At 35.1% G+C, this 12,670-nt stretch overlaps 1 protein-coding gene across 3 annotated transcripts in view; it reads left to right on the top strand.

Moving 5' to 3' along the window:
• The window catches only part of EGF (epidermal growth factor), a 148,597-nt gene that overhangs the window by 61,258 nt on the left and 74,669 nt on the right, over positions 1–12,670 (top strand). For all 3 annotated transcript variants that reach the window (XM_074275420.1, XM_074275421.1, XM_074275422.1), the window contains exons 8-10: positions 6,333–6,455; positions 8,025–8,150; positions 12,312–12,448. In XM_074275420.1, coding sequence (XP_074131521.1) covers positions 6,333–6,455; positions 8,025–8,150; positions 12,312–12,448 — 386 coding nt within the window. The remainder of the gene's footprint in view (positions 1–6,332; positions 6,456–8,024; positions 8,151–12,311; positions 12,449–12,670) is intronic.

The raw sequence follows: 12,670 nt of genomic DNA, 5'->3' as shown, positions 1-12,670 counted from the left end.
TCTTGGACCAGCCATGTAGTGGCTCTTCTGCCTCCTTCACTTCTCCACCTAAAGACCAAAGACTTTGCCTGATTCTGAGGTCCTCCTGAGACTCAGCCCAGACATTATACTACTGTATTCTGGGAATGCCAGATTGGCTGGGTTGTTTAGCTGCTGGTGGAGGAGATCTGATCATGATGAATTCATACATACACATACATATATATAAAAAAATATGTAAATGTATATATATATGTGTATGTGTGTATGCATGTATGTGTGTGTATACTTAGATATCTATGGGTCTTTGTAAAATAATTTAGGCATCTTTGTAATTTTGGTTTCTTATCTGTAATGTAAGTGAACTGGATTTAGACTCTCTTAAGTTCATTCCAACTTTTAACATTCTGTGACAACAATGTTAATTGTGTTGCCTTCCTTCTCAAAGATGAAAATAATTGTCAAAATGTTGTAGTCTTTTCTTAGTAAATTTCTGCTTAAAGATCTAAACAAGTCATTTTCCAGTGATTTATCATAATACAAGGTTAAGACTTTGACTTAAAATTTTGACATCTTCAGAACTTTGGATAAAGGACTTGGCACCTATCTAGTATCTAATGGATTCCAGAGCTTTATCTGTGATAGAAATGTTGTCATCTCTGAGTTATTTTCTGCTTGGCACCTATGTACATCAATGCAGAAGGAAGGAAAGTATAGAGCTTTAAATATTTTTAAAAGATAAAAAGAAGAAAAAGAGAAAAATATTAGCATATAATGATAGTATGATGAAACAGGGAAATGGAGAGCTGAAAATTCTTGGTGTAAGAAAAAAAAAAGTCCTAAAGTATAATCAACTTAATTGGCTAAGTTTTCCTCAAAGATATGGGCCTGCCAATTATGTTGTCAGATGGAGTTATTCATCAGCAATTTCATGAGTAAGAGAGGATATATTTTTAAATTTACTTGACAAAAAACTATTCTCAAAAATTTTTATCTTTTCTAAAAGTTTACAATTAATATTCCATGACATTGCTCTATTTTGCTCTATATAATATACATCACAATGGATAGAGTTTTGGGTTTGAAGTCAGAAAGACCCAAATTCAGATGAGGCCTCAGATACCAGTTAAGTGACTCTGATACAGTCACGTAACCTCTGTCTGCTTCAAGTTCTCAACTATAAAAGGGGATTATAATAACATTTTCTTCTTAGAGTTCTTCTCAGAGTGTAGATCAAATGAAATAATATTTGCAGTGGACTTGGTATGAAGGTACTTAATAATAGGTCTTTCCTTCCATCTCCTTCCCTTCTTCCTTCCCTCTTTCCTTCTTTCCTTCCAAGCAATTTTTATCCATATCCCCCAATAATTACATCAAAGAGAATCCATTCTATATGTTAGAAGCTTTCTTCACTTTCTCCTGACATTGTAAAATTCTAGCTATCTTCTTGTCAACTGTCCTCCTTGCCATGTGATCAACCTAGCTTCTCTTCTATCATTAATTTTCTTGTTGACAATCTTTAGCTTTATTCCTCTGAAGTTCTTTATTCCTTATATGTTGCAGCTGGATAATATCTCCACTATGTTTTTCTGTGACCTTCTGTGAGATATTAATTATTTGGAGATTGTTGCGTTACATATCTTGCTGTCCTACTAGAGTACTGGTAGGTTGTTAGCATTTAAAGATGGGACCTTTGTTTTTAAGGAAAGTTTGGAGTCATTAAAGGAGCCTTATTATTTCCCAATAACAATCCAGTCTTTGCTCTTCTTCCTGTTGTAAGAGACATGCATCTTATCAAGAACTCTAGAGACTTGCCAATGAAGCAGGAAAATATTTATTTACAATCTTGCCACAAAATAATAAATAATAATAAAAAATAAAATTTTGTGTCACAAAATAAGTACACAGTTGAGTACTAAAGTATAATTTTTTTGTAACTGGTCCTGAAATGCAAATCCCTCTCCTAATTCCCCATAGGCTGAGTACTACAGAGGTTACAGCCTATCCAGAATGCATAATTCCCCTGTATGAGAATGAATCTCCATCCCTAATTACATCTCCCATTGGCATTCACTTTATTTGCTCATAGTTGCCTCAGAGTTGTTATGATGTGCATTTCTCTATTTAATAGTGATTTAGAGTACTTTTTCATATGCCTATAGATAATTTTGATTTCTTCGTCTGAAAATTGCCTATTTATATCCTTTAATCATTTATCAATTGAAGAATGACTTGCATTCTTTTAAATTTGATTCAATTCTCTTTATTTGAGAAATGACAGGCCTCTGTCAGATTAAGACCGAGAGTCATTACCGATAGGGTTAAGATAGGATAGATTGCCTTGTATTTGAGATTTTAACCCAGAGATATTTATGTTGATTTGAAGATTTGTATTAGAAGTTATCAGAAATATCTAATTTCTAGTTGGTAATAAAGGATAAAAAATACATATTTTCTCTTCTTATCTGTGAAGAAGAAAAAAAGAAAAAGAAAGAAGAAGGAAGAGGAAGAGGAGAAGAAAAAGAAGCAGAAAGAAAAGAAGAAAGATGATGATGATAATACAGATGTTCTCTAAGATTCTTTCCACTTCTAAGATTTCTTTCTATGTACAATGTTAAAGTCCATAGAATCTTAAAATGATAGAGCTAGGAAGCATCATAATTTTTACTAGCTTTTTTTTTTTTTTAACCTTTCTTAATTGCTTTCATTTCACTTCCTATCATACAGGAACTCCTGGTGCATCAGAAAAACAAGTATCTTGGTCAGGAGATAGAGAGCCAGACTCAGAGTCCTAGGAAGATTTGAGTTTAAGTCTCACTTCTAACACAGTGGTTGTATGATCCTCAACAAGTCATTTAAAAATCCCTCAGTGCCCCAAGGTAACTCTAAGAGTAGAAGTTGCTAAACAGATGCCTATCTACATAGACATATACTAGAGATACCATAGGTAGAGACAAAAACAAACAGATGAACAATCTTTTTCAAGCACCTCATTAAACCATTCATGTCTAAGAGGTGGCCTTGAAAATGTAAAGAATTGTGCTTTACCCCATTATTTATGATAATTATTCATAGAAACCCTAGGTTAGTTAATATTAGTGTCAGTATCATAAAGATCTACTTCTGGAATTTTCTAGTTGGTAATAAAAAGGATGAAAATCACATATTCACAGATCATACTATGTAGCCAGGTAGCATAGTGTATAGAAAAACTTGAGTTTAGAGTCAGAAAGACTTGAGTTTAGTTCTTGCTGATCATCATCAGCAAGTCACTTAATCTTTATCTGCTTTAGTTTCCTTAACTGTAAAAAAAAGAAAACAGGAATAATAAAATCAACTAATTCACAGGGTTCCTATAAGGATCAAACGAGACAGTATTAGTGAGGCACTTAGCACAATGCCTTGAAACATAGTAGTGTTTAATAAATACTTATTTTTCTTTCTTTCCGTTTGTAGTCAGATAAGCAAACCATAAGCCATCACTCTATTTGCCTTGGATAAAGCTACAGATGGAGGAGGGTCATAGATTTAGAGCTATCATGGTCTTAGGTGTCATCTAATTCAACTTTCCTCATTTTACAGATGTAAGAAAATGAATCCCATTAAGTTAAATGAGTTACATAAAGTTTATAGTAATTTTTAAAGCAGAAATTAGAGCCCAAGTCCTCTGACTTCAATTCCAGTTTTATTTCTACTCCACCATGCTGGGCTTGATTATATGAGAATTGGGCAGGGTGGCTAGGTGGTGCACTGGATAGAGCACCAGCCCTGAATTCAGGAGGACCCGAGTTCAAATCTGGTCTCAGACACTTAACACTTCCTAGCTGTGTGACACTTAACCCCAGCCTCAGAAAACAAACAAACAAATAAGAATTGGGCATGTTTTCAACGATCCCAAAGTACTTGTTGCTGCTTATTTTTGATACTCTCCCCAGTGTTGCTATGCAATGGTGATTTATGAACATCATGATCTCAGAAAAGTTAAAATTACAAATATGTTCTATAAGAAATGATCAGCAGGATGATTTCAGGGAGGCCTGGAGGGACTTACAGGAACTGATGCTAAGTGAAATGAGCAAAACCAGGATCTTTGTACATGACAACAGCAAAATTATATGATGATCAATTCTGATGGACGTGGATCTTCTTAACAATAAGGTGATAATGAGAGCCATCTATTCCCAGAGAGAGGGTTGTGGGAACTGAGTATGGAACACAACATAGCATTTTCACTTCTTTTGTTGTTTTCTTGAATTTTATTTTCTTTCCCATTTTTCTTCCTTTTTGATCAGATTTTTTTTTTATACAGCATGTAGAGGACTGAAACTCCAAGAAGGTGTGCTTGAGTCAGAAAACTGAGCACTTAAGGCTAATTACCTATTCGATGTGAGATAATGACTCTATTAGCATATATTTGGATAATGGCTCTCCTCACCATTGGTGCTTGCTGAATGTTTGGTGTTAAGATAATTGTAGACAAGGATTAGAGGGCAGGGAGGGGGAAGTCTGTGTGACTTCGTGGCATGATGAGGAGGAGAGAGGCTAGAGACTCTGGACTCCAGAATCCAGGATACATTTTTGGCAAACTATATGGCAGTTTGCCTGCCTCCTTCACTTCTCCCCCTAAAGACCAAGGATTTTGATTTATCCTGACTCTGGCTGACCCTGAGGCCCTCCAGGGAGCTAGCCCATTCTCTACAGTATGGATTAATATGTATGCCTATATTTGATTTACATATATTTTTACCATGTTTAACATACTTGCCATCTAGTAGAGAGAGTGGGGAAAAGGGGAAAAAATTGGAACGCAAGGTTTTGCAAGGGTCAATGTTGAAAAGTTATCCTGGCATATTTTGAAAATAAAAAGCTTCAATTAAAAAAAAAACCTTATAAATAATCTAATGGCACAAGCAGGCTTCAGCATGTTACCAGTGATGACTTGCATTCAATAAATGGAGAAAAAGATAACACTGAGGATATGTATGGTCAGAAATGGAAGTGCCTAGTCATGATAGACATTATGGTGGTATGCTGGTGCTCTACAGATAAAAGGAAAAGAAAACAAACAAGACACTAGACAGACAGCTAAAGCGGATACACTGATACTTTTGAGATAAAAGGGGGGGACCAACAAAAACCAAGAGGAAGGTCTCTAGTATTCTGGGTAGATATTCTGTGGAATATTTATGGTAAAATGTAGACAAGAATTGCATAGGAAAAGAAAAGCAATTATGATCTATATGCCAATAGAGTTGTGATTCATTTTAAGTTTCAAAATAAAAGTGTCCAGTTGGTAAAAGTGCTAGATTACATATTGATCATGACCTATGGTTTCATCTAGACTCTTAGGAAACTAAGGAAACTCTTAACAGCTCCTTCCACCAGTATAGAATAAAAACTCATCTTTTACTTTTAAAATTATTGGGGTGGAACTGGAGTAGAAAACTCAGAGGATCTGCTTTTGATTCCAACTTCTGGCATAGATAGTTTTACCTTGGGCATGTTGTCTGAACTTTCTCACCTATAAATTAAGGCTATTAGATTACATGACTCCTTTTAGCTCTAAATCTATCATCATATGAGTTGCTTAGGTTTGGAGAAAACTATTAAAATATATATATATATATGTATGTATGTATGTATATATGTTGTCTGATCATCCAAGAGAAATTAGCCACTTAAAGGCTGAGCTAAATAGCAAAACTACTGAGAATTGCATATTCTTTGGCCTAAAAAAATTCTGGAGGTGGGAAAGTAAACTCGGAATAGAGTTAAGAAAGGGATGGAAAGTGTGAAGTGGAAGAAAGGGAAGTGAACCAAGTGTTCCATTCTTGGCAAAATCCAGCCAAAGGAACTATGGAGGAAAGGATGTCACTGTGTGTAGGGGAGAGTAGTTCAGGGAACATGAGAGGTCTGTCATCATTAAGAAGTCTCTGTCATCTCAGAAATCATTGGCATTTATTGGTGAAGATTGTACTTCCAAGTACTGCAGAAATAAGAATACTGAGGACTTAAAAGAATGCAAAAGAGCACGTCTGAAAGATTCAGTCCATTTCAATGTTGGCAAATGCCATAGGAGGGTAATGATTATTAAAGGAATATTTGACAGAAGACTAATTTAGAGGAAACCAAAAGAGGCAGTTTACAGTTTCAAAAGTTCTTCTTTACTATATTTAAATATAAATATTCACTTTATTTTTCACCTATCCTGACTGTAGCTGTTCTAAATATCAGATCTTTATTTAACTTTACCTTTTCAAAAGAACACTTCTAGTTTATTAGAAATTAATTTTAAATAAGTGGCAGTTAACTGGAGTGAACACTAACTATAGTTTTACCCTCCAAACAACTAGAATTAGTTTCCTGTGTAAGCAACAACACTGGATGCAGCCATGGTTGTGTCATGACATCAGATGGTCCAACATGTTTCTGTCCTGAAGGGTCAGTACTTGGGGAAGATGGAAAAACATGCAGTGGTAAGTATGTTTAACTTGGTTAGATTTAAAACACTGTTTTTTTTTAATCCCCAAACCATAACTAAAGCACATTGGGATAAAGAGTTGTTAAATTGTAGATCTTTTTTTTTTTTTTTTTTTTTTTTTTTTTGAGGTAATTAGGGTTAACTGACTTGCCCAGGTTACACAGCTAATAATGAATGGTAGATCTTAGTAATTTAATTTATCCTATGTGAAATTCCGTCTTGATTTTTACCTTCAGTCTTCTCTACATGCTTCCCACATTTTTAGTTTAGACTTCATAGAGACTAATGTTGGTGAAAAACTGGACATGATTCAAAAACAGAAAGGAAGAGCCTTAATTCTGGTTAAACTACATTAGAGTTTCCATTTTCTTTCATTGACAAGAGGAAACAGAAAGATAAAATGCAAAATTCATGAAAATAAGAGAATAAGGCTCATCAGGAAAGGAAAAGTTACACTATCATAGATTTTAAGCTAGAAATAATCACTAAGTGCAAATCCCTCATTTTATAAATGAGCAAACCGAGGCACAGATGTGTTAAATGATTGCTGAAGTTATAATAGCTAGAAAGAATTTGAAGTGGAATGACACATTGGATAGAGTGTTGGACCATGAGTTAAGAAGACCTGAGTTCAAATCCAGCCTCAGATATTTTGTAGCAAATGTAAAATGGGCATAGTAATAACATATATCTCCCAGGAGAAAATGAAATATTTGTAATGAGATTTGCAAACCTTAGATTGCTCTATAAATGTAAACTAGTATACTGACCCCAAGTCCAATATTCCACACTGTTTCCCTGAAAACAATCAAAATTAAAGCTAGCTGATGCCAGTGAATCTATTTTCCGATGGACTTAGAGAAGCAGAAAAGAATGAACCATTTGGAGGTGGACACTTCAATTCTATCTGCCAAAAGTGTTTCAAGAAAGTCAAATCAGTTAGTGTTGCTTAAATCCTTTCCAGATGCCAGGAACTGTGTGAAGCAATCCTTGTGCTCAAGGAGGTCACAACCTAATGGAAGAGAAAACATACAAGTACCTATGTACAATCGAGGTACATAGTTGATCATGTATGATCAAATATGATCAAATTGAAGATAATTGCATAGAGATGGTACCACTATTAATGGGGATTAGTTAAAAAAGATGAAAAAGATGAGATTTTTAATTGAGACTTGAATTGAGCTTTATGTGGTGCTCTTTCCTCTTTGCTAAGGAATCAACTTGATTGCTAGGTGTACTGATTACAACATGATAAAAATAATTCAACTAATTAAATTTTAAGTTCCTACATTAGATTGTAAGCTCCTTGAGGGCAGGGACTGTCTTTTACCTTTTTTTGCATCCCCAGCTGTTAGCCCAGTGCCTGGTTTATATAGGCTTAATAAATGTTTATTAGTTATTTGAATCTGTCAGGTTCCAGTTTAATGGGCACAGTTTAGGTGATAAACCAGTTTAAAAAAAAAAGGATAAGGCCATCAAATTATATCTTTAGCATTTTATGAATGAATGGCTTAATTTTTTGGACTCCATAAAATTATGAATGAAATTCCTCTTTTTAAAGGTTGTTCATCAATAGATAATGGTGGGTGTAGCCAGATCTGCATCCCTCTAAGCCCAGTGTCTTGGGAATGTGGTTGTTTTCCTGGATATGAGCTGCAATTGAATCAAAAGAGCTGCAAGGCTAAAGGTTAGTATCATTGGTTCTGAAAAATGAACTAGTATGGAGGAATGAAGGTGTTATTAATTTCAATTTTCTGACATATTGCCCCACAATTATCTTTTCTGTCCTTAGCACATGCCTGGCACATAGTAGCATTTAATAAATGTTAATTAGCTGACATTGACTGTACTGCTACAATACTCCAGTCCAGACTCTCATCGACTCTTTCACCTATACTTTTGCAGCAACTTTCTAATTGTCTTCCTTGACTCTAGTCTCTCCCTTCCCCAATCCATTTTCCATCCAACTACCAAATTATTATTTCTGGAGTTTGTCAGACTCCATTATTTTTTAATCCAAAAAATAATAGTTGTCCATTGCCTTTAGGATAAGCTCTTTTATTTGGCATATAAAGTTCTTCCTTTAGTCTCCTCCCCTAACTTTCTATGCTAATTATAGTTTGCTTCTCCAATGTATCCATGCTCCAGGGAAATTGGCCTACTTCCTATTGCCTGCAAGATACCATTCCAACTTTGACCTCTGTATAAGTTATCCCTCATACTTGGGGGGCATGGTTCTTCCTAATTTCTGATTTATTCCTCGCTTCCTGAAATAGCTTTAGAATCTTCAAGAAGGATTATTCCTCTGGTTTTTAGTCCCTGCACAAATACATCTCTTCCCCTCCCCACACCTGGATTCAGTTTGTTTGTAATGTGGTTCTATTTATCTAAATCCCTTTAACAGGTACTATTTGAGAGTATCGATTTTTTCATTTTTGTTTGTGCCTAACTTACAAAACATGCAATGCCTAATACAGGATCTCACATGTATTGTGCTTATTTTTCTTTTTTGACATTGGGTATTTTCTGGATGGAAGTACAGTAGTCATTTACAGACCTGATCCTACCAATGGTGGGCATGGAAGTTTTCACCTGATCTGGTTTTTTTTTTCCTTGGTCTGGGTTGATTCATCTCTCTTCAGGTGGGTTGGTGGCCATCTGCGCTTAAAGTCTCACCATATTCATGCCAGACTTAGAGCAGATACTGGATGGGAGTTGGATTAAATGTAACTCCAAATTCCTGAACATAGGTGGCAGCTTTTTGGTGAGCTAAACCTGGAGTTAGGTTAGTCACTGTATGAAGCTGGGCAAGTCACTTAATCACTTCCTGCCTCAGTTTCCTCTTTGGTAAAATGAGGGTAATAATAGCACATACATCTCAAGAGTTCTCAAGATTAAATGGGTATTTGTAAAGTACTTTGCAAGATTTACAATGCTGTATCAACGCTAGCTATCATTTTTAAGAAGGTGATATCATGTTCATTTTGATGATGATGATATAATCTCCCAGCCTCATCCTCTCCAGAATGAGAGACTTCAGATAGATGCCACTTGTAAGTGCGTACTTAAAAAATAAATACTTTTATTTAAAAATAAATACTTTTTTGAGAAAAAATTCAAACATCATTTTAAAAATTGTATACTGTTTTTGTTTTTGCCTTTTATTTGACTAATACAAGTTGATAATTGGTAATATATTTTTTTCTTAAAGATCTTTCCAAAATCATGTATAAGTGCAGCATATTTGCCATGTACCTTGACTCAAGGATTTAATATGGCCTGATGTGTTCTAATGTCATGCCTGTCAATATCTATGTTAAAGCAGACTCTATAGAATAGGCATATTGTGAATATTTTCTCCTTGTTGGAGTATAAAGCCCTATAGCACTTAGTACCATTTTGCATACTATTTAGTAATAATTTATTGATTTATTTATTTTGCTTTAAACACCTTAGGGAAAACTAATCTTAAGACTGACAATTCCTCTTCCGAATGTATTGAAATGCTTTGCTTCATTGATACTTATTTCTCTAAAATAAGGAAAGAAACAAAGATTAAGTGCTTCCTCCATGCCAGACACTGTCCTAAATGCCTTACAAATATTCTCTCATTTGATGATTGATGATGATGATGATAGCTAGCATTTCTATTGAACTCCTATATCAGGCACATTTGCAATTATTATTTTGCATTATCCTCACAAAAGCCCTGGGAGGTAGTTGCTGTCATTATTTCCATTTTAGAGACAGGGAGGGTAGCTAAATGGTTCAATGGACTAATCTTGCTGAGTTTACATCTGGCCTCAGGCAGGTACTAGCTGTGTTATCCAGGGAAGGTGCTTAACCCTATTTTTTTCAGTTTCCTCCTCTGTAAAATAAGCTGGGGAAGGAAATGGCAAACACTCTAGTATTTCTCCAAGCGAACCCAAATGGGCCATGAAGGGTCAGGCACAACTGAAATGACTGAGCAACAAAGAAATGGGGGACAGAGCTAATAAGTGTCTGAGGCCAGATTTGGACATATGTCTTCCTGGTTCTATGCCCAGTGCTCTGTTTAATGTGTTATCTAGCTTCCCCTGTGGGCAGCTCTTCTTTCAATATTTCTAATAACCTCAGACACTCAGCAAAGGGTTTTTATTTTTACTGATAGTTTATTAATAATATTATTTAGGCGAATGTGATGATTTTTCAGGGTGTTCCTTTTTCATCCCTAATAGGACTCTAGCTGACCAGCATCCCAGTCAATGCAGCAGAATCTAAGAAAAGGAAAATAATTAAGTAGCTTTTTGTGATTGAATATTCCGGAAATGTCTAGGCCAAAGGAATTTATATTCATGTATTCTAATCTATACAAATGTAGGTAAGAAAGTCATATCATGTGATAGAAAAAGCTCTGGATCTAAGCACTAACTTTGCACCATATTACCTGGATGACCTTAGACAAGGTTTCAGTTTCATTTTCTTTATTTAACAAAAAAGGGGGGAATAGAGATTGGATTAGAAGAGATGACCTACCCATTTTCTATTCCCCATGATCCTAAATGAGACTGTGACATGCTTACTAATAATACTTGGCAACATGGTTGTGTTGATGATATGTGGCAAATGGGAGAAGTGACAGACAAAATTCGGAAATGAGTTAAGATTATGTTTGATTAGTCCTACTCCATTTTTCTCTTGGGATAAGGGACTGTCTTATCTCTCCTTTTTAGGGCCATTTCCTCCTTTCAATTATTATTATTATTATTTTACCAATTTCCATTCAATTATCTATCACAGGGATACTATAGTGGGGAGCTTGGATATCCTTTACTAAGAAAATTAAGGAGAAGATTCCTATTCAGGCAGGAGTTTGACTGACTGGCTGACTAGAAACTCCTTCCAACTCTGAAATTCAGTCATCCCACCACACATTTCCACTCATTCACCTTGAAGAGTGATTAAGTGTATTCTTTCCCTTCAGAAGTAGGTGCATCTTAAAGATAGCTAGGGAATCCAGAAGTTGGTGTACTGAATATGAATTGAAGACTTCAGGTGCTAACTAGCTATTTGAAACTGGGAAAGTCCTTTAACCTCTGCCTTAGTTTCCTCATTTGTAAAACAAGAATAGTAGCACCATGATATTACTATTAATGACCATATTGTTAACCAGTATTAATACTATTATTATATACTATTAAATTGTTAATATATAATAATAGTGCTATTTCATAGGATTGCTGTGAAGATCAAATGAGATAATATTTGTAAAGTATTCTGTCAATATTAAAGTGATATATAAGTACTAGATATAGTGGATATAGTGCTGGACCTGGAGTCAAAAAGACTCTTTTTGAATTCAAATTAGGCCTCAGACAGTATTGTGTGATGGTAAGCAAGTCATTTAATTCTGTTTGCCTTAGTTTTCTCATCTGCAAAATAATCTGGAAGAGGATGTGGCAAAACACTCCAGCATCTTTGGCAAGAAAACTCCAAATAGGGTCATGAAGAATCAGATGTTACTAACAATAACAAATAAATATATTTATTGAAAGGAGATATCTGTGTGATCCTTAGTAAGCTTCTTAGTTTCTGTTTCAGTTTCTTTATCTGTAAAATAGTGACAATAATGGCGTCTACCTCCAAGAGTTGTCATGAGTATCAAATGAAATTTTAACATTTGTAAAGTGCTTTGCAAATTTTAAAGCTCTTTAAAAATTCCAGCTTTAAAAGAAGATACTGGGAGAAGGTTTGATTGATCCAAAGGATGAATCTCTAAGTGTGGAATTTTAGTCAGTGGGAGGGAATAAAAAGTAAATCTGAAACATGATGCTATCTAGCAAATGAAATCATGAAATTTGGTTAACAGGACCTCAGCCCTTTTTACTGTTTGCCAACATGCGTGATATTCGTCGAATCAACTTTGATGGGACCAAGTATGAAAGCCTACTCAGCCGGCAGATGGGAGTGGTCTTAGCATTAGATCATGATCCGGTTGAAAATAAGGTAAGGCTTTAAAAATGGGAGGATTTGAAAGTGAAGTGAGGACAGTTTTTCAAAGCTTTGTCTCTTCTGATCCTAAACCTAATAGGTCACCTTGGTAGTATATTGGACTAAGGGGGAAGGAGAAGAGACTGAAAAATTGGGAAATACCTGATTGGGCCAGAATGGGCAGCTACATCTTAGATATTTTAATATATCCAAAGAAGCAATATGAAATAGTAGATA

The sequence above is a fragment of the Sminthopsis crassicaudata genome, chromosome 6 (genome assembly GCF_048593235.1).
Source record: "Sminthopsis crassicaudata isolate SCR6 chromosome 6, ASM4859323v1, whole genome shotgun sequence".
Taxonomy (NCBI): Eukaryota; Metazoa; Chordata; class Mammalia; order Dasyuromorphia; family Dasyuridae; genus Sminthopsis; species Sminthopsis crassicaudata.
This window is presented reverse-complemented; position numbering and strand designations above follow the sequence as displayed.